This window comes from Salvelinus namaycush, chromosome 13 (assembly GCF_016432855.1).
Source record: "Salvelinus namaycush isolate Seneca chromosome 13, SaNama_1.0, whole genome shotgun sequence".
NCBI lineage: Eukaryota > Metazoa > Chordata > Actinopteri > Salmoniformes > Salmonidae > Salvelinus > Salvelinus namaycush.
The window spans coordinates 1,477,303-1,500,107 of NC_052319.1; the positions used below are offsets into that span (position 1 = coordinate 1,477,303).

Here is a 22,805-nt window from a genome sequence, read left to right on the forward strand (position 1 = left end):
TTCTATGAAGGTGTGGTTATTCAGAGGCAAATTGTTAAACGCTATGGAGGTACATTTGTGTTTTTTGTCGAGAGCAAAACTTTTTTTATTTTAATCAATAATAATTGTTCTGAAAGCAAATTATAGCGGACACCTACGAAGAAGGACTATGTGATGATGGCATCTCAGGGAAGCATCACTGGACGTTCTTCCGTCCAACTTTTACATAGCTAGTAGTTAGCTCCTACGATTCAGTCTCAGTTCATAACATTCTACTATATTACATACATACCGCAGAATGATAAATCATGCAATTATTATTCTCAAGCTAACCAAAAGCATTTAGCGTTCTCGCCATTTTCAGTTGAATGAATCTAACTTTCTTTCATGGCAACTCATAAGCAGGCCAAGTCATATTTGTTCATAGTCGATATATAATAATTTTTCATGACAGTGTAACGGTTAGAAAGAACACAATATGTCTGTCACGAAGAGTTAGGGAGTCTTTGCAGTGTGTAGATGGTGCAGTTATCATTGTGTATTTCCCATCACCTAATGAACAACCACAATACCAGTCTGGTGTTAAGCTTTCTGTGCTGTATTGACGTATCCTGAAAATGACATCTGATGCTTTAGATTGAACGGTCATATCTCAGTAATTGTTTTCATACCTACAAAAAATAAGCTATTTTCTTTACTTTCAGAGAGTGAGCTGATCAAGGGGTTGAACATGTAGATATTGCCAGATGATCAGGCCGTGGAACAGGCTGTGGAAGCTTTATTGCTGGCAAAAGTGTCCATAGCCAGAGGTAATTAACTTCACTAGGGTAGGGGGCAGTATTCGGAATTTTAGATGAAATGCATGCCCAAATTAAACTGCCTGCTTCTCGGGCCCAGAAGATATGATATGCATGTAACTGGTAAATTTGGATGGAAAAGACTCTAAAGTTTCCAAAACTGTTAAAATAGTGTCTGTGAGTATAACAGAACTGATTTGGCAGGCAAAAACCGGAGAAAAATCCATTCAGGAGTTTTTTTATTTATTCAATGCCATTACAGTATCCATTGACTTAGGACTCAAATTGTAGTTTCTATGCCTTCCACTAGATGTCAACAGTCTTTAGAAATTGTTTCAGGCTTGTATTCTGAAAAATGAAGAAGTAAGAGCAGTCAGAATGAGTGGACCCTAAAGTGTCACAGAGCTTTTTCATGCGCCAGACCGAGAGAGTGCGTTTCTTGTTTACCTTTTAAATTGACGACGTTATTGTCCGGTTGAAATATTATCGATTATTTAGGCTAAAAACAACCTGAGGTTTGAATATAAACATCGTTTGACATGTTTCTATGAAATTGACACATAAAATTTGGATTTTTTTTGTCTTCCTGTTTTGACTGCGTTTGAGCCTGTGGATTACTGAAGAAAACGCGCGAACAAAACGGAGGTTCTTGAATATAAAGAGACTTTATCGAACAAAAGGAACATTCATTGAGTAAATTAATGTCTGCTGAGTGCAACCATATGAAGATCATCAAAGGTAAGGGATTAATTTTATCTCTATTTCTGACATGTGTAACTGTTCTACTTGGCTGGCTACTGTTTGTAATGATTTGTCTAGTGGGCTATGTTCTCAAATAATTGTAAGGTATGCTTTCGCCGTAAAGCATTTTTTATAACTGACACCGTGGTTGGATTCACAAGAAGTTAATCTTTAAACCTATGTAAAATATCTTTTGTTTTCTGAATTTTATAATGAGTATTTCTGTATTTGAATTTGGCAACCAGCAGTTTCACTGGCTGTTGAAGAGGTGGGACGCTACCGTCTCACGTGCCCAAGAGAGGTTAAACTGTTCTGTGTTATTTTTCTCTCTTCCTCTCTGCCTGTCTTGTTGTACATGGAATCTGTCTCACATGCATTAATTAAAATGTCAGCTGCTAATTGTCAAATTTACACCACATAAACACAGCCATTTTCACTGGACTATCTGTTTCTATCTGTTGCTATCTGTTGCTGCAAAGTCATTATTTCTCTGGGGGTTAGCCTTGCAATAACCAAGTGGTGAGACACATAGCCCTCTTTATTTTAATGTTTCAGGTATACTCCGATAGGTGTCTGCGTCACATACAGTATCTTCTATTGTTTGTCCTCATGTGTCTGTTTTTCAGCATAAAGTACTCTGTAGCCACTTAGTGTGGATACCAGGTGAGACCAAACACACACTAACAGTCTCTCTTCTTCACTTCATCCCTCTCCCCCTTTTCCCTAAATCCTCTAGGTTATATCAGCCATTTTGGTGAACCCCTCCCGCATCTGAACTGGCTGACACAGAGGGCACAGCATGATCACAGGTGAGAGGTCACTTGGTTGGGTCAACACAAAGTATTAATTAAAGATATGCTTTACATTAAAATACAGACAGAGATGTAGTAGTCCCAGAGTTAACGATCCAAGGTCAGTTTTGCATTTCACCTCCTGATGATTTGGATGACTGACCATGATATAATTAAAAAAACAGGCCTTAATCATGCTCTCTCTCTATCCATCTGTTTCTTATCAGCAGGTATGTTTTGTTGTGAGAGAGGAAGCCAGTCCTGTCATCGCCACCTCACCCGCTCTTAAGATAACCTTTGGACCAACTGGGGGCCCAAGGCTGGTTAGGAGACACCGCAATTGTGATGGACTTTGTTTCAGCGACAGTCTTAATCTTGCGACAAAACCGCTACTGACATGACTGCTGCTTATAGCTGCTGCTCAGAAACCAGGGGAGACTGAAGAACTAACAATAATTGCTAATTGCCTAGCAGAGGTGGACAGCACACCTCCCTGTACTAATTGCTGATTGCCTAGGAGAGGTAACCCCCCCCCCCCCACAATACAGCCACTGATCACCAAAACAAGTCACAAATTGCCCTGCCCCTTGATCCTGGTTGATGTGTCAAAATAGGCTGGTAGGGACATAAAGCTCTCAGCATTTAAACAACATTTTGGCTGTGACTTACTTAGAATTAAATACCAAATTAAATGAAAAATGCCTCATTAGGCTCAGTCTACAGTGCCTTTGAATTAATTTTTAGAAACACAAGTTTGACCAGTCTGTTGCTTCAGGCTCATGCTATGGTGCCTGGAGAGCAGGCCATCCTCTCCACGCTTGCAGAGCCACTGGGGATGCTAAACAAAAGCTCCTTGAAAGTGGGACTAAGCCAGGCCTATTATCATTTAGGCCAAAATCAAATATGGACTAAATGATAATAGAACAAAAATGAATGAAACTTTTAAGAGATCATATTTTTTGTTTATAAATACTTTGCTACAATAACCCACTGAGCTATCTACCCAACTAGTTTCTAGGCTACAAATGCGTGCTGGGCTGGGCATGCCCTGAGCTCATGAAGTGAGCGCTACTGGAGCGAAATTGGAGTGAGGGAGAAGGCCGACAATCCAGCCTTTGGGAAGGTCGCTCCTTGCTCCGTTCAAATTAGGCACACTCTGCTCCTCGCTCCGCTCCAGCTCCACTCCGCTCCGCTCACATACTCTTTTTTGGGATGCATTCAAAGTGAGGGAACGTTTGTTTGTGTGTGTGTGTGTGTGTGTGTGTGTGTGTGTGTGTGTGTGTGTGTGTGTGTGTGTGTGTGTGTGTGTGTGTGTGTGTGTGTGTGTGTGTAGGATGTGCGTCTGTGTGTGTGTGTGTGTGTGTGTGTGTAGGATGTGCTGAGTCTGGAGGTTAAAGTATGAGTACTGGGTCTGGAGGTTTCTAGGTTTAGCGGTGATGAGAGCATACTGAAACCCTGATTCTGATTATAAGACTGGGCTAGGATGGATGGGGAAGCCCTGACTCATCTTATTATATGCAGATGGACTAGAAACGTGAATAGGGTGGTATACGGCTATACAGAAGGATACATAATACTTAAACACACACACACACACAAACGCACACACACAGAACACACAAAACAAACACGCACACACAGAGAACACACAACACACACGCTGGTACTTTTTTCTGTACGGCATCTGTTAAAGATAGAGTGGTAGATCACACAGACACACACACACTAGTACTTACTCCTGTACGGCGCGTGCTATAGACAGCGCGGTAGATCCGGTCTCGATGACACTGTCCAGGGTGACATTGGGCAGGTCATCATCGTCACTGTCACTCTTGATGTGCCGCGGCGACAAGCTGTTGTGGTCTGTGTATGCTGCCATGGAGACAGACAGAGAAGAGTTAGTCCCATATTCTATATTCTATACTGTAACATGTGATACTGTTGTAAGGTTACATGAAATAGACATATGATAAGGTTTATGTGTGCTGCCATTAGACACAAACACAGAAGACAAAGACAGAAGTCCCATATTACATGATATACTATACCATACAGACAAGCCAATGCACCACACAAGCCAAAAAGCTTCATGATACAATTTTTGTGTATCAACAACCACTCCTTAAAAATAAAAATAAATCATGCTAAATATCATATGATTCTACAGTATGTACAGTATCTAATATCCAAAATATCAGACAGAATCTCTTTGTTTTCTCTATTAGAATGTGTTCTTACTGCACATGGTTTCCAGTTACTGGGGGGAGAAAAAAAAGATGTTGCTATTTTGGTATTATTCAAATAATATGGCTTCACAGAACACTGGCGCCTCTCATCAGCTGTAGCCCTTTTTTCACCAAGTTCCTCAAACCACCGATGTCTCAGTCCTAGTCTTATTGATATGACATAACGTGGGGTTGAAATGATTGACACCCTTGATAAAGATGAGCAATAATGACTGTAAAATAATTAAACAACACATCCGCCACATTGATCCTCAACACAGGGGCCCCTAAAATGTGCCTGCTCAGTCCCCTCCTGTACTCCCTGTTCACTTATGACTGCACAGCCAGGCACGACTCCAACACCATCATTAAGTTTGCTGACGACGCAACAGTGGTAGGCCTGATCACCAACAACAATGAGACAGCCTATAGGGAGGAGGTCAGAGACCTGACCGTGTGGTGCCAGGGTAACTACCTCTCCCTCAACGTGATTAAGACAAAAGAGATGATTGTGGACTACAGAAAAAGGAGGGCCGACAACGCCGCCATTCTCATCGACGGGGCTGTAGTGGAGCAGGTTGAGAGCTAACATGGTCCAAGCACACCAAGACAGTCTGTTACGTCCGTCGTTAAATGAAGACCAAGGTGCAGCGTGGTAGGCGTACATATTCTTTAATATAAATGTTCCACCAAAAACAATAAACAACTCAACGAACGTAAAACTAGGAGTGCAACACCTGCAACACAAAACAAACAAGATCCCACAACTGAAGGTGGGAAAAAGGGCTGCCTAAGTATGATCACCAATCAGAGACAACGACAGACAGCTACCTCTGATTGGGAACCATACACGGCCAACCAAGAAATATAAACATAGATTTCCCACCCTAGTCACACCCTGACCTACCAAATAGAGAATTAAAAGGATCTCTAAGGTCAGGGCGTGACACAGTCATGAAGAGGGCACGACAAAATCTATTTCCCCTCAGGAGAATGAAAAGATTTGGCATGGGTCCTCAGATCCTCAAAAGGTTTTACAGCTGCACCATCAGGGGCATCCTGACGGGTTGCATCACTGCATGGTATGGCAACTGCTCGGGCTGCGACCGCAAGGCACTACAGAGAGTAGTGTGTACGGCCCAGTACATCACCGGGGCCAAGCTTCCTGCCATCCAGGACCTCTATACCAGGCGGTGTCAGAGGAAGACCCTAGAAATTGTCAAGACTCCAGCCACTGGCTTGGTCCTGTTGTGACTCCAGCCACAACAGGACCAAGCCTGACCTGCTGAGGAGTGACGGACTCCATCCTAGCTGGAGGGGTGCTCTCATCTTATCTACCAACATAGATAGGGCTCTAACTCCTCTAGCTCCACAATGAAATAGGGTGCAGGCCAGGCAGCAGGCTGTTAGCCAACCTGCCAGCTTAGTGGAGTCTGCCAATAGCACAGTCAGTGTAGTCAGCTCAGCCATACCCATTGAGACTGTGTCTGTGCCTCGACCTAGGTTGGGCAAAACTAAACATGGCGGTGTTCGCCTTAGCAATCTTATTAGGATAAAGACCTCCTCCATTCCTGCCATTATTGAAAGAGATCGTGATACCTCACATCTCAAAATAGGGTTACTTAATGTTAGATCCCTCACTTCAAAGGCAGTCATAGTCAATGAACTAATCACTGATCATAATCTTGATGTGATTGGTGCTGCTCGATCATCCTACTTTTCCAACTTAATCGAGGAAAATAAGAACAATCCAAAATTTCTTTTTGATACTGTTGCAAAGCTAACTAAAAAGCAGCATTCCCCAAGAGAGGATGGCTTTCACTTCAGCAGTAATAAATTCATGAACTTCTTTGAGGAAAAGATCATGACCATTAGAAAGCAAATTACGGACTCCTCTTTGAATCTGCGTATCCCTCCAGGGCTTAGCTGTCCTGGATCTGCACAGCTCTGCCAGGGCCTGGGATCGGGAGAGACACTTAAGTGTTTTAGTACTATATCTCTTGACACAATGATGAAAATAATCATGGCCTCTAAACCTTCAAGCTGCATACTGGATCCTATTCCTACTAAACTACTGAAAGAGCTGCTTCCTGTGCTTGGCCCTCCTATGTTGAACATAATAAACAGCTCTCTATCCACCGGATGTGTACCAAACTCACTAAAAGTGGCAGTAATAAAGCCTCTCTTGAAAAAGCCAAACCTTGACCCGGAAAATATAAAAAACTATCGGCCTATATCGAATCTTCCATTCCTCTCAAAAATTTTAGAAAAAGCTGTTGCGCAGCAACTCACTGCCTTCCTGAAGACAAACAATGTATACGAAATGCTTCAGTCTGGTTTTAGACCCCATCATAGCACTGAGACTGCACTTGTGAAGGTGGTAAATGACCTTTTAATGGCGTCAGACCGAGGCTCTGCATCTGTCCTCGTGCTACTAGACCTTAGTGCTGCCTTTGACACCATCGATCACCACATTCTTTTGGAGAGACTGGAAACCCAAATTGGTCTACACGGACAAGTTCTGGCCTGGTTTAGATCTTACCTGTCGGAAAGATATCAGTTTGTCTCTGTGAATGGTTTGTCCTCTGACAAATCAACTGTACATTTCGGTGTTCCTCAAGGTTCCGTTTTAGGACCACTATTGTTTTCACTATATATTTTACCTCTTGGGGATGTTATTCGAAAACATAATGTTAACTTTCACTGCTATGCGGATGACACAGCTGTACATTTCAATGAAACATGGTGAAGCCCCAAAATTGCCCTCGCTAGAAGCCTGTGTTTCAGACATAAGGAAGTGGATGGCTGAAAACTTTCTACTTTTAAACTCGGACAAAACAGAGATGCTTGTTCTAGGTCCCAAGAAACAAAGAGATCTTCTGTTAAAACTGACAATTCATCTTGATGGTTGTAAAGTCGTCTCAAATAAAACTGTGAAGGACCTCGGCGTTACTCTTGACCCTGATCTCTCTTTTGACGAACATATCAAGACTGTTTCAAGGACAGCTTTTTTCCATCTACGTAACATTGCAAAAATCAGAAATTTTCTGTCCAAAAATGATGCAGAAAAATTTATCCATGCATTTGTTACTTCTAGGTTAGACTACTGCAATGCTCTACTTTCCGGCTACCCGGATAAAGCACTAAATAAACTTCAGTTAGTGCTAAATACGGCTGCTAGAATCCTGACTAGAACCAAGAAATTTGATCATATTACTCCAGTGCTAGCTTCCCTACACTGGCTTCCTGTTAAGGCAAGGGCTGATTTCAAGGTTTTACTGTTAACCTATAAAGCGTTACATGGGCTTGCTCCTACCTATCTTTCCGAGTTAGTCCTGCCGTACATACCTATACGTACGCTACGGTCACAAGACGCAGGCCTCCTAATTATCCCTAGAATTTCTAAGCAAACAGCGGGAGGCAGGGCTTTCTCCTATAGATCTCCATTTTTATGGAACAGTCTGCCTACCCATGTGAGAGACGCAGACTCGGTCTCAACCTTTAAGTCTTTACTGAAGACTTATCTCTTCAGTAGGTCATATGATTGAGTGTAGTCTGGCCCAGGAGTGTGAAGGTGAACGGAAAGGCTCTGGAGCAACGAACCGCCCTTGCTGTCTCTGCCTGGCCGGTTCCCCTCTCTCCACTGGGATTCTCTGCCTCTAACCCTATTACAGGGGCTGAGTCACTGGCTTACTGGTGCTCTTTCATGCCGTCCCTAGGTGGGGTGCGTCACTTGAGTGGGTTGAGTTACTGACGTGATCTTCCTGTCTGGGTTGGCGCCCCCCCTTGGTTTGTGCTGTGGTGGAGATCTTTGTGGGCTATACTCGGCCTTGTCTCAGGATTGTAAGTTGGTGGTTGAAGATATCCCTCTAGTGGTGCGGGGGCTGTGCTTTGGCAAAGTGGGTGGGGTTATATCCTTGCTGTTTGGCCCTGTCCGGGGGTATCTTCGGATGGGGCCACAGTGTCTCCTGACCGCTCCTGTCTCAGCCTCCAGTATTTATGCTGCAGTAGTTTATGTGTCGGGGGGCTAGGGTCAGTTGGTTATACCTGGAGTACTTCTCCTGTCTTATCCAGTGTCCTGTGTGAATTTAAGTATGCTCTCTCTAATTCTCTCGTTCTCTCTTTCTTTCTCTCTCTCTGAGAACCTGAGCCCTAGGACCATACGTCAGGACTACCGGGCATGATGACTCCTTGCTGTCCCCAGTCCGCCTGGCCTTGCTGCTATTCCAGTTTCAACTGTTCTGCTTGCGGTTACGGAACCCCTACCTGTCCCAGACCTGCTGTTTTCAACTCTTAATGATCGGCTATGAAAAGCCAACTGACATTTATTCCTGATTATTATTTGACCATGCTTGTCATTTATGAACATTTTGAACATCTTGGCTCTCTCTAATTCTCTCCTTCTCTCTTTCTTTCTCTCTCTCGGAGGAACTGAGCCCTAGGACCATACGTCAGGACTACCGGGCATGATGACTCCTTGCTGTCCCCAGTCCACCTGGCCTTGCTGCTGTCCCAGTTTCAACTGTTCTGCCTGCGGTTATGGAACCCCTACCTGTCCCAGACCTGCTGTTTTCAACTCTTAATTATCGGCTATGAAAAGCCAACTGACATTTATTCCTGATTATTATTTGACCATGCTTGTCATTTATGAACATTTTGAACATCTTGGCCATGTTCTGTTATAATCTCCACCCGGCACAGCCAGAAGAGGACTGGCCACCCCTCATAGCCTGGTTCCTCTCTAGGTTTCTTCCTAGGTTTTGGCCTTTCTAGGGAGTTTTTCCTAGCCACCGTGCTTCTACACCTGCATTGCTTGCTGTTTGGGGTTTTAGGCTGGGTTTCTGTACAGCACTTCGAGATATTAGCTGATGTACGAAGGGCTATATAAAAAATAAACTTGATTGATTGAGTTTTAACTGTACCTGGCAGATGGTAGATAGCGTGTTTGGTGTCATGTGAGTGTGCGGTTTTCTGACGTTAACATTGTGAACAGAGTGCCCCAATGTGGTGGTGAGGTTATGGTATGGGCAGACATAAGCTACGGACAATGAACACAATTACATTTTATCGATGGCAATTTGAATGCACAGAGATACCGTGATGAGATCCTGAGGCCCATTGTCGTGCCATTCATCCGCCGCCTTCACCTCATGTTTCAGCATGATAATGAATGGCCCCATGTCGCAAGGATCTGTACACAATTCCTGGAAGCTGAAAGTGTCCCAGTTCTTCCATGGCCTGCATACTCACTCGACATGTCCCCCATTGAGCATGTTTGGGGTGCCCTGGATCGACATGTACGACAGCTTGCTCCAGTCCCCACCAATATCCAGCAAATTCGCACAGCCATTGAAGCAGAGTGGGACAACATTCCTCAGGCCACAATCAACAGCCTGATCAACTCTATGCAGTGGAGATGTGTCGCGCTGCATGAGGCAAATGGTGGTCACACCAGATACTGACTGGTTTTCTGATCCACACCCCACATTTGTTTTAAGGTATCTGTGACCAAGAGACTAAAGGAACACTTATAATGTCATAAATCAAAAGGAATGAATGCCTCAATCTATTTGACATCGGTAGAGTTTGTTTTCTCTTTCCTAAACTCTGCCTCTCTCGCACAGACATTGCTAAAACGTAAATGTAAAGACGGGGAGAACATGCAACAACAAAATAATTTACTGGAAAGATTTTCCATGAAAAATGTCCAAATGACATCAGAGTGAAATTAAAAGCTGCTAAAACGAACCAACATGGTTTTGATAAGATTCCAGTTTGCCTTGGATGTATATTTTATGTGGTTTACGTACTATCAACTTTCATGATTTTGATAAAGATTGCACCTTTATAGACGGTCCCTAAACACACATTCATTCTCTCAAGATGCTAAAATAAATAAATCCTATTTCTCCAGTCCTGCCAAATTTTGACTCGGGAACAGAACAAAATAAAATTTTACTGCAAGAAATGCTTAATTCTGCAGGAGTAAGTATTATATTAGGCTATGTGAAAGGTTATAGAACTACAGTTAGTGTCCAGATTTCAGTTAGGCTACTATTCCATTTAACCCATCTGAACAGTACAGTTCCCATGACGTGCCATTTTGAAGTCCCTGTCTTGTGAGTGTCAAAATTGTATAGTGCCTCACAGTCATCACACATAACATCCTCGTCCTCTTTTACAACTTCACCAAATCTTTTCCAGACATTAGAATACTGTTCTGGCCCTTCCTTCTATTTATTTTCAACTCTCCATTTCACAACTTTTCTCTTATTGAATTAAACTCCGACATTGTCCTTTTTGCCTCAGTGGATCAGGCCCTAAAGCTTAGGCTATGCACTAACGCCAGATACAAATAATGAAAGAAAAACCTCAGTGTAGCCTGTAGATATGAATTGCACAAATAATTAATATTTATGGACTTCATTCAACCCAAGCGACACTGCTCATGCCATGCTACAGGCTGTCTTGCCCTCAGGCCAGTTGTCCGTTTGATTGACAGCTCCTGACAGGAAGCTCCTGTTCGGTCTACAGTGAGGATGGGCCCACCCCAGAGACACACACACACACACACACACACACACACACACACACACACACACACACACACACACACACACACACACACACACACACACACACACACACACACACACACACACACACACACACACACTATCGCCCTCGCCCTGTAGATAAGAAGCTGGGTGGTGCAGTGTATTTTGGCATTGTTGTTGTCTCTGAGCGGTGGGTGGGGCATGTCTTGATAATGATACCCGTCAAGTGTGTGTGTGTGTGTGTGTCAGTGGAGGCTGCTCAGGGGTGGACGGCTCATAATAATTGCTGGAACGGAGCGAATGGAATGGCATCAAACAGGGCTCCTGAGTGGCGCAGTGGTCAAAGGCACTGCATCTCAGTACTAGAGACGTCACTACAGACCCTGGTTTGATCCTGGGCTGTATCACAACCAGCCGTGATCAGGAGTCCCATAGGACGGCGCACAATTGGCCCAGTGTCGTCCGGGTTAAGGGAGGGTTTGGCCGGGGTAGCCCGTCATTGTAAAATAAGAATTTGTTCTTAACTGACTTGCCTAGTTAAATAAAGGTTAAAAATATGGAAACCATTTGATTTATGTTGTTGATACCTTACCGCTCCAGTTATTACCATATGTCCGTCTTCCCCAATTAAGGTGCCATCAACCTCCTGTGATATGTCTGCATATTATAGAGATGGAAAGAGGTCTCATCATTGTATCTGTGATATTATGGTGTCTGTGACAGCATTGGCAGTGCTATTCTCCATTTTAAAGTAGTCCATTTTCTTCTTCTTTTGAGTTTAAAAAAAGTGCTGGAGACCTGAACCAAATTTTGTGTCACTCAGTTATTGTGGCCACTAGATGGCGGTGTTCAAGCCATTTACAAACCATAACACCTAAATTTGAAAAAGAAGACCTAGAACAATCATGAACCTTCATTTCTATTACTTGTCAGTGTTCTGAACAGGCATTATTTGTCTTTTTACCTAAACATGTAAACACCATCGAATAGAATTCATAGCAAGCAGTGGACTGGGTTAGTCAGATTTGATGAAATATATAGTGATGGGTCGTTCGCGAACGAGTCGGCTCTAAGAGCCAGCTCTTGTAGGTGAACGTTGGGAGTCGGCTCGCATATCAGAAGAACCGAATCTATTTATAAAAAATATTTTAAAAATAAGATATGAATAATCAAACGATTTAAATAAATATAATGAACTAATTCAAAGAATGAAAAAAGAAATAAAATAATATAGGCCTAAATGCTCAGGCTGAGCTGGTGTAAGAATAAGGCCTCTAGTAAGCTGTGGGTAGACAAAGTCATGACAGGGAGACTCGGCATAGTGGCCACATCCGTTACCTCTGAGAGGGTCTTCTCGAAAACAGGACAAATAATTACTGAGAGAAGAAACTGCATCAGCCCCTCGTAAGTGAGGGAGCTTGCATTTCTGAATGTAAATTTCTCAAAGCAAAATATGGTCAGCATTGCATTGTGTGCTGCTGTTTATAACATGGCAATAAAGAAGAGAGAAAAGAGGGCCAGTTTAATGTTTAAAGTGGGATGCTGCAGTTTTGCACATTGTTATTTATTTTTCTTTGATATGGTGCAATATTCTTTTATGCTGTTCAGACTGTATTCGTTTTGAATGGTTAGAATTATATGCACTTTGTTTATATACATTAAAAAGTTATACTTGAAATGCAAATGTTTAATAGCGTTCTTTTTCTTAACAAACCAAGGCATTTTTAAATACATTGTGGTTAAGGTAGAGTATGATTTCATTTAATCATTTAATTAGAATTGTTTTAACACCAATCATAGACACACTATCGCAAACTGTTTGACTTGAAAAAATACGAAACATATTTTTTTAAAGAGCCGATTGGCAGCCAAAAGAGCCGGCTATTTTTGGTGAGCTGAGCCGAACGAGCCGGCTCACTGAAAAGAGCCGGAGTGCCCATCACTAGAAATATAACATTACAGATAAACTGGAATGACATTCAGGCTCATGGGATGGGTGCCAAAAACAACTAACTGAAAGCGACACGCCCAATATGTCACGAATATGACTTCATTGAGGCATATGTCACTGTGCTTTTATGGCTATATGCACCATGCCATTGCCAATTTCATTTAGCTAAAAAGACATTTTATAATCCAGTGCCATTATCACACATCTATATTTGAGCTATAATTAGCTTTAAAAATCCGAAATCTTCTTTCAGCCTCATGGCAAGATGTGTAGTATAGCATGAGATGAGCTATCAAATTGCACATTTTTCTCTCTGCCCCATGGCAAAATGTGTAGATTTGCAGGAAATCTGCTTTAAATGGCAATACTTTCTCTTTGCCCCATGGCAAAATGTGTAAAATTGCAGGAAAGGAGCTGTTTTCCCACCAATGTTTCTGCAGGCTGGCTGACGTTCTAACAATGGAAATACATGTCCTCAATGAGTGAAGGCAAGTGAGATCATTCTAGCCAATGAGAAGGCAGATACGTGTGTGCATAATAGGCACAACTAAGTTGTTTTTCTCGAAGTTGCCGGAATGCCACGTGCATCCACTTATATAAGTACATTTGTAACAGCCCTAAATATTACTAAACTTATATTCGATCAAATAAGCCTTGTGTAATTCCATATTGTCTCATAGACCTCCATACAAAAAAGTGGCTTCTCTCTCGCAGACAGATTTTGGCTGGAGTAAATCCTCTCACTTCACCTCTTCCTTTCTGTCCCAACCCATAGGAATCACACCCAGTTTACTTTAAAATGGTGGAAGCCCTCAATAACAATTTCCATGCTAGTACAGGTTACATCCAAGTTGAGTCCTCCATCTATCTCTATGGTGTGTCTACGGTACATGCACACAGTCCATGTGGGTTGAGCTTTACATAAAAAACACTGTCTATTTGTTTCAAAGCACATCTCTCCGACAGCAGGCATCTCTCATGTTGAGACTACGGTCTCTTTGCAGATAAACCCTGCATGAACACATCAATAAACAACAATGACACTATACATAGCTACACTGAGTATACAAAACATTAAGAACAGATGCTCTTTCCATCGGTTTTTAATGCTCAACAGTTTCCCATGTGTATCAAGAATGGTCCACCACCCAAAGGGCATCCAGCGAAATTGACACAACTGTGGTAAGCATTAGAGTCAACATGGGCCAGCATCCCTGTGGAATCTTTTCGACAGCTTGTAGAGTCCATGCACCGATGAAATGAGGCTGTTCTGAGGGCAACGTACACTCATCAATTACACATGAAAAGCAAACATAAACACACATAAAGCAAAACACAATCATATCAAACAAACACATTATTCAGTAAAAAAAAGGCCCTCTGACATCCCCCTGAATTGCCCAAGAGGGGCCGACTTCATCAACTTTAAGGAGTTTTTTAAAGATAATTCCACATGAGAGGAGCAAAAAAACCAAAGCATATATACCTAACTCTGTGAAGATTGGAGGGATCTCCTGGGTTTGCCATACCCGAGTTCGGGTCTGGTAACTTCTATGTCTAAAGGTTAACAATGAGGTAAGGTACGGCGGAAGTTTTACCAAGAGGCCTTTATAGACAAAAAAAGAGTGCAATGTATCAATCTACGAGACTTCAAAGACGGACAGCCTACTTCCTGACACAAAATGCAATGTTATGTACTGAACCGATCACCCGCAATAAAGTGCAACGCGTTATAATAAACTGCGTGCATTCCTATAAATGATATCGCCATCGTCAATAACCAGGATGAATTTTGGCTGAATTATTTGTTTTCTGCCATTTAACAAAAGAACACGGACCTGGGTTCTTTCTTATATTAAAAACAGGCTTACTTTTGAAAACCTGTGCTTTTCTCACTGTGTAATCCTGTGGTGTGTAAGAGGGAACACAGTGTGTGCATGTTCTTCATTCTAGACCACGGTTAGTTGTTTTAGGCGCTGGGCTGGAACAAAGGCCTGCACTCCCTGCAATAGGAATGAAGTTGACCATCCCTTATCATGCACAGTTAATTTTTTCTCAATTCTATGTGACATCAATTTTCATTGGCCTGGTCAAATGTGACCCTTGACATCCAGCCAATGGGACTAATGCCCTCTTGCTGCTAATTTTCCATTGCTAGTGTCACATCTTCTACTGAAGTTTTGTCAACTTCTACAATAGGCAACTCATTGGACATATGACCAGGGCCTTCAGCCAATCTCTAGCTAAGCATTCTCCTGCTCGCTTACTAGTACCATAGACCCCTTGACATTTTCCACATTTTGTTACGTTACATCCTTACTCTAAAATGGATTAAATAGTTTTTTCCACTCTAATCAATCTACACAAAAGTACCCCATAAAGAAAAAGCAAAAACAGGTTTCGACATTTTTGTAAATGCAAAACTTAAATATAATATTTACATAAGCTCTCAGATGCTTTACTCAGTACTTTGTCGCAGCACTTTTGACAGCGATTACAGCCTCGAGTCTTCTTGGGTATGACGCTACATGCATGGCAAACCTGTATTTGGGGACTTTCTCCCATTCTTCTCTGCAGATCCTCTCAAGCTCTCTCAGGTTGAATGGGGAGCATCGCTGCACAGCTATTTTCAGGTCTCTCCGGGCTCTGGCTGGGCCACTCAAAGACTTGTCGCGAAGCCACTCCTGCGTTGTCTTGGCTGTGTGCTTAGGGTCGTTGTCCTGTTGGAAGATGAACCTTCTCCCCAGTCTGAGGTCCTGAGCGCTCTGGAGCAGGTTTTCATCAAGGATCTCTCTGTACTTTGCTCTGTTCATCTTTCCCTCGATCCTGACTAGTCTCCCAGTCCCTGCAGCTGAAAAACATCCCCACAGCATGATACTGCCACAATCATGCTTCACATTAGGGATGGTGTCAGCTTTCCTCCAGACATGATGGTTGGCCTTCCCCAGATCTGCTGTCTCGGAGCTTTACAAACAATTCCTTCGACTTCATGGCTTGGCTTTTGCTCTGACATGCACTGTCAACTGTGGGACCTTATATAGACAGGTGTGTGCCTTTCCAAATCATGTCTAATCAATTGAATTTACCACAGGTGGACTCCAATCATGTTGTAAAAACATCTCAAGGATGATCAATGGAAACAGGATGCACCTGATCTCAATTTCGAGTCTCATTGCAAAAGTTCTGAATAGTTACATAAATAAGGAATTTCTGTTTTGTCCAGTGACAAAATGTGGAAAAAGTCAAGGGGTCTGAATACTTTCTAATTGTGCTGTATCTTGATGCTACTCTCTCTACTTCATATACTAGCTCAGCAGCTCTCAGAGCATATCAGACAGTGGCCATAATGGTCTCTAATAACACAGGTCTGGAGGGAGGAGACAGAACTGGGAAAAAATATTAGTCAAACCATTTCAAATACTTTAACAGAATACTGCAAGAGTTGTTCTACTTACCCAGAGTCAGATTAACTCATGGATAAAAATGTTATGTCTTGGCTTGCAGTTTGGAGATAATTGTTGAAAATAAGTTAGCATATCGTTAGCGTAGCGCAATTTATGGAAGTCTCCAGCTACAATAGCCAGTTCCTCTCAAAAGCAGAGAACTGGACATTCTAACTATTACAAAGCGGGGTGTTTAGCACTTTGTACTCTATTGATACAAAAAACTATGTTTTAATTAAGGATCGTACCATTTTTTTATATTTTCACCTAAAATGACATACCCAAATCTCACTGCCTGTAGCTCAGAACCCAAAGCAAGGATATGCATACTCGGATACTATCTGAAAGTAAAAACTTTGAAGTTTGTGGAAATGTGAAATTAATGATGGAGAATATTACACGTTAGATCTGGGAAAAGATAATACAAACAAAAAAACATGCTTTTTCTATTTTCTGGCCACCAGATGGCAGCAGTGTGTGAAAAGTTTCAGACTGATCCAGTGAAGAATTACATTACTGCACACTATTTTGTATCAGGTTGGCCTAAATGTGCCGAATTGGTCAATTGATACATTTTCAAGTACATAACTATAGAGAACATACAAAAATGCTATGGTAAAAAAAAAATAAGTTTACATACTCCAGGAATTTCTTACATGATGGATCATTAGCTCATACACTAACTTTCACATTTCGAAATGGTGGGCGGGATGGGTGCGGAGCCAGAGACACCAGTGGGGTCAAACTGCAGACCCCAGTTCCTACATTTGAACATAAAAATGTATTTTATCAAACAAAACTATGCTACATTTGATCTCTGGGACCCTCATGATGGCAAATCAGAGCAAGATTACTGAATGTAAGTACATTATTTATCTTCAGAGGTGCCGTGATAAATATTTGTTGTTGAGCACTCTCCTCAAACAGTAGCATGGTATTTTTTTCACTGTAATAGATACAGTTAATTGGACACCACAGTTAGATTAACAATAATGTAAGCTTTCTGCCCATATAAGACATGTCTATGTCCCAGAAAATTGCCTGTTGTATATAACGTAATTCCAGTCACATTAGCACATGTTAGCAACAACCGTCCCGGTTTACGTACACAGATCCCAAAGAGGTTGTTAAGTGAAATATTGGCTTTTGACTTAAACTGAAAAAGACTGGAAATTCAAAAGCTATTTTGACATATATACTAAAGGCTTTTCAGCATAAGCAGCTTGACTATTGTTAGAGAACTGTAGCTTTATTGATCAACTGTCCTTCAACAACAGATATACTTACATTGGATGGTTTGATTAGGATTCAAACCTTCTCTCAAGCAGCCTAATACATACTCTTAGAGTAGGTTTACCCCATTAATGTACTTGGTTATGTAAATATGTTTTCATGTAAGACATCATCCCATTTCATTCAAACATTATGTTCAGGTTTCCCCAGACATGGATTAATCCTAGTCCTGGACTAAAAAGCAAGGTCAATGGAAAATCTCCAGCCAAAATTATTTCTAGTCCAGCACTATGTGTAATTTGTGTCCTCAAAACTGCTCCTTACCCCTACATTTGACAGATGCTAACACATAAGCCTAATCAGATGGGAAATGGACAAGGTTGTTGACAGCTTTTGAACATATTTTGAAGCTATACATAGTTTTTGTTCCGGTTATGAACAATGGAGTAATGCAACATTATAATTCGGGTTATGATAGGGTGAGACAGTTACGCTATGCTCTTGAAACATTTATAAATGATAGTGTTTAAAAAAAACTTAAAGCGCCAATCCCGTTAGCGGGATAGATTTGACAACATCCGGTGAAATTTCAGAGCGCCAAATTCAAACTACAGAAATATAAATATTCAACATTCACGGAAATATAAGTGTAATACATCAAAATAAAGCTTAACTTCTTGTTAATCCAGCCGCTCTGTCAGATTTCAAAAAGGCTTTACGGTGAAAGCATACCATGCGATTATCTGAGGACAGCGCTCCGCATACAAAAACATGAAAATAATTTTTCAACCAGGCAGGTGCGACACAAAAGTCAGAAATAACGATATAATAAATGCCTTACCTTTGAAGATCTTCATCTTTTTACAATCCCAAATGTCTCAGTGACACAATGAATGGTCGTTTTGTTCGATATATTCCTTCTTTATATCCCCAAAATGTCCATTTATTTGGCGCGTTTGATTCAGAAATACACCGGTTACAACTCGCCCAACATGACTACAAAGTATCTAATAAGTTACCTGTAAACTTGGTCCAAACATTTCAAACAATATTTTTAATCCAACCTCAGGTACCCTAAAATGTAAATAATCAATAAAATTTAAGACGGGATAAACAGTTTCTAATACCGAAGAAAAACAACACGGCGCAGGCGCTTGTTCACACGCACCAAAAGACTAGAGACCTTCTGAATGACACATGGAATGAATAGGACTACTTCTTCATTTCTCAAAAGAAAAACATCGCACAATTTCTAAAGTCTGTTGACATCTAGTGGAAGCCATAGGAACTGCCATCTGGGCCCTAATAAATCAGGTTTCCCATAGAAAAGCATTGGGATACACAATGACCTCAAACATTTTTTCCCCTTGATGGATTGTGCTCGGGGTTTCGCCTGCCAAATCAGTTCTGTTATACTCACAGACATTATTTTAACAGTTTAGAAACATTAGAGTGTTTTCTATCCAATACTACCATGCATATGCATATCTTAGGGCAGTTTACTTTGGGCAGTTTACTTTTTATCCGGACACGAAAATACTTCCCCCTATCCCAAATAAGTTTTAAAGCAGAGGCGGCACCACAGGTTCAAAAATGGTGTGTCAAATTTGAACGCGTCTATCTTGGGGCCTGGAGTTTTTCCTGATCTCATGACCTGGTCAGGTAAAACTCTGGATCCTATTTGTAGGCTATGACAGGGTCCAACGCTAACTTTTTTCACAGGCAAGACCGGGTCAGTTGGCCAAAAATCTACTAGCCCGGACATTGTGTAGTTTTTATTGCATCAGGGTTTTGCAGGGTCTATAGGTTGGCATGCTTTCTCACTATATGCAGATATTAATAGTTTATATTTGTAATATATTCAATTTTCAATTCACCTTTTCAATTCACGAGTATTAATACACAGGTGTACTTGTGTGTGAATTGAAAATGTGTTTTTGCATGTCCCAACTCTTCCTGAGACACCCTCGGAGAGCGGGGTCACAGCCAGGGTCTGACATTATTAATGTAGCAATTAAGGTTATGTGCCTTGCTCAAGGGCACATCGACAGATGTTTCACCTTGTCGGCTTATGGATTTAAAAAAAAGTAACCTTTTGGTTACCGGCCCAACGCTCTAACTGCTAGGCTACTGTACCTGCTGCTACCTTTGCTTCTTCTGAAGCTGTTTAATAGAATTTAGCAATGTAAGTCATTACTCAATCTTAAGAATTGCATTGTACTAATTGCATTCCTTATTGTTTCTAAAGTGCACTATATATGCAAAAGTATGTGGACACCCGTTCAAATGAGTGGATTTGGCTATTTCAGCCACACCCGTTGCTGACAGGTGTGAAAGCTTTAGCACACAGCCATGCCATTTTCATAGACAAACATTCATAGTTGAATGGCCTTACTGAAGAGCTCAGTGACTTTTAACGTGGCACAGTCATAGGATGCCACTTTCCCAACAAGACAGTTCCGCGACTCCTCGACGGACACAGACGATTTATGCATTTCACCACTGGGAATAGTAAGTGTGGAAACTGACTTGCTAAAGTCGATAAATGATAAACTGGGCATACTTGAAATAGTCAGTAAAGACGTAGAAGTTGAAGGCGAGCTTCGAGTTAAGTGACGAAAAAGCTGACAATGGAAAAAGAAACAAACAAGCTTAAAGGTACAGTCAATACGATTGAAATGGACGTTAAAGAACTTAAAAAGGAGAACATGTTTCTGAGAGAAGCCTTTCTTGAAATACAGACTAAATCTATGAGAGAAAATCTGCAACTTACTGGTATCAAAGAAAAAGATCCTGAAAGTGTGTTGAAATAATTATTTCTTACAGCACTACAGATCCTAGACGATACTGTAGACAAAATCAAACTCGGTGTACACTGTTACGGAGAGAGAGCACATAGATATGAGTGCCCAATCGTTGCCAAATTATAACATTTTTAAAGATAAATGAATGGTTAAAAGCCTGGGTAAAAGTCTCGCTGGCATGAAAAATAGGGATGATTTTTATTTTTTATTTAACCTTTATTTAACTAGGCAAGTCAGTTAATTAAGAACAAATTCCTATTTACCCCGGCCAAACCCTAACCCGGACGATGCTGGGCCAATTCTGCGCCGCCCTATGGCGGATGATCTGTACTGAATGATCAGTTCCCGAAGGAAATTGCAGAATGGCGCAAAGTTCGGTATCCATGAAAAGTGTAACGTTTAGTTCTTACCGTCGATAAACTGTAAACTGGACTGAATTGAAAAGCAATTGTTCAGAAACACCATGGCTATTCTAAAAAGTCTAAAGTTCCCATAAAGGAGTCAAATAACGGAACACCCAATACTACACAGGGTAGGGGTTGTAATGAAGAAAAAAACAGGAAATCAATATAATACAATAATTGCTAAAGAAATAAACTGCAAATACACTATTCCATTCAAGATAGGGTATGTTGTAAAATAATTAGTATTCGACTTTCTATTTATAGTAATTACAGTACAAATAGACAAGACAGCATTAGAAGAAGGGATCATTATTGAAATACTATATCTTCAAGTATAAGAAACTGGAACAAAAAAGTACTCAAAAGCCTGAAATGAGGTAGGAATCAACATGGTAGGGATAAAAACACAGCAAACAGAGGACATGGAAGGCACAGTATGTGGATTTGTGTGGGTGTATTGTGATGGAAGGTAGGGTGTGTTTTTGTGTTTGGAAAAGCGTGGAGTAAAGTGAGTGAAAAAGGAAAATGGTTGCAAATACCAGAGCCCATGTGTCTGCGAGCAGGAGTTGTGACAGAGAGAACATTCATATATGGGACATATCATTTATTTTAAAATGAAAAATATTGTTTATTTATTGTCCTATCATGATGGAACGGTCCCACAACTCTATACCCTAGACACCCATCTGAGTGACCCATACACTAAGGAGAAGTCCTTATCTTTTTTATAGGCCTACCGCAAGTAGCCTATACACAGCCAAGACATAAAGATAAATGCAATTAGAGACCCACTAAAGCAGCACCACCCAATCAAGATTCTGAGCCTGCCTGGCAGGGTTGGTCTTACAAAGCCAAAGCCCCCGGATGGTTAAGCACAATATACAAGGAATTTCTCAAAGCTGCTAATGAGAACCTTGACGACCTTGTACGTAGCCAGTGGGGATTCCGGTGGGGTGCCCCCACCCAGGTGGTGGGAGTGCTGGCACTGGGGAGGGGGTCACACTCGGACAAAGAGAGGGGGCAAATTATTGTGGCCCTGGTGGCACAAAATAATCAAAGGTCTCACTGCACAGAGATGCTTAGGAAAATGATCACAATGGGGGACCAGCGTGTGTGTGTTTCAGGGGAAACGGGTGTATCTGAGCTCCATCAGCTAGGACTTGACGGTGGATAGGGGGCAGTATTCGGAAGTTTGGATGACTGAGGTGCCCAAAGTAAACTGCCTGCTACTCAGGCCTAGAAGCTAGGATATGCATATAATTGGTCGATTTGGATAGAAAACACTCAGAACTGATATGGCAGGCGAAAACCTGAGGAAAATCTATCCAGGAAGTGCTATTATTTTGAAATGGCTGTTTTTCCATTGAAAGCCTATCCACCATACAAAGACTTATGACGCAGTTCATGATCCCAATGATCCCAGTATTTAGGCATTGTTTCAGGCATTTACTCTGAAAAATGAGGGAGAAACACCACTTTCAATGAGAGGCCAGTGGATGTATGATGTGTAACTATTTGTCATATTAAAGTGTTTTTCATGGTTGCAAAGGATGCAAAAGCCACATGTGTGTGTGTACGTACCTATCGCAGTGCCTACAATTTCTATAATATAATATTTACAAGTATATATGAAACTAGAATATCTGACGCTGGGTAAGTTGAAAAATGACCTAGATCTAAAAAGGTCCCAGTATCCCTTTAACTGTAATTGATTGAGCTTGCTTGGCACAATTAAATCAATGACATAGTCTACCAAAGTGCCAAACCCCACCCATCTGGCACTCCCATTGAAACTCCAGACAGACTCAAGTAAACACTCATAGTATTTTGTAAGATTTCAGTCACTATTTGAAACCAGGTCTGACTATTACAGCAGGAAG

General features: G+C 41.5%; 1 protein-coding gene across 1 annotated transcript in view; it reads right to left on the reverse strand.

Moving 5' to 3' along the window:
• Positions 1-22,805, reverse strand: part of LOC120058169 (Krueppel-like factor 12) — a 150,270-nt gene that overhangs the window by 36,835 nt on the left and 90,630 nt on the right. The window contains exon 4 of the mRNA XM_039006635.1: positions 4,045-4,180. Within this exon, the coding sequence (XP_038862563.1) occupies positions 4,045-4,180 (136 nt within the window). The remainder of the gene's footprint in view (positions 1-4,044; positions 4,181-22,805) is intronic.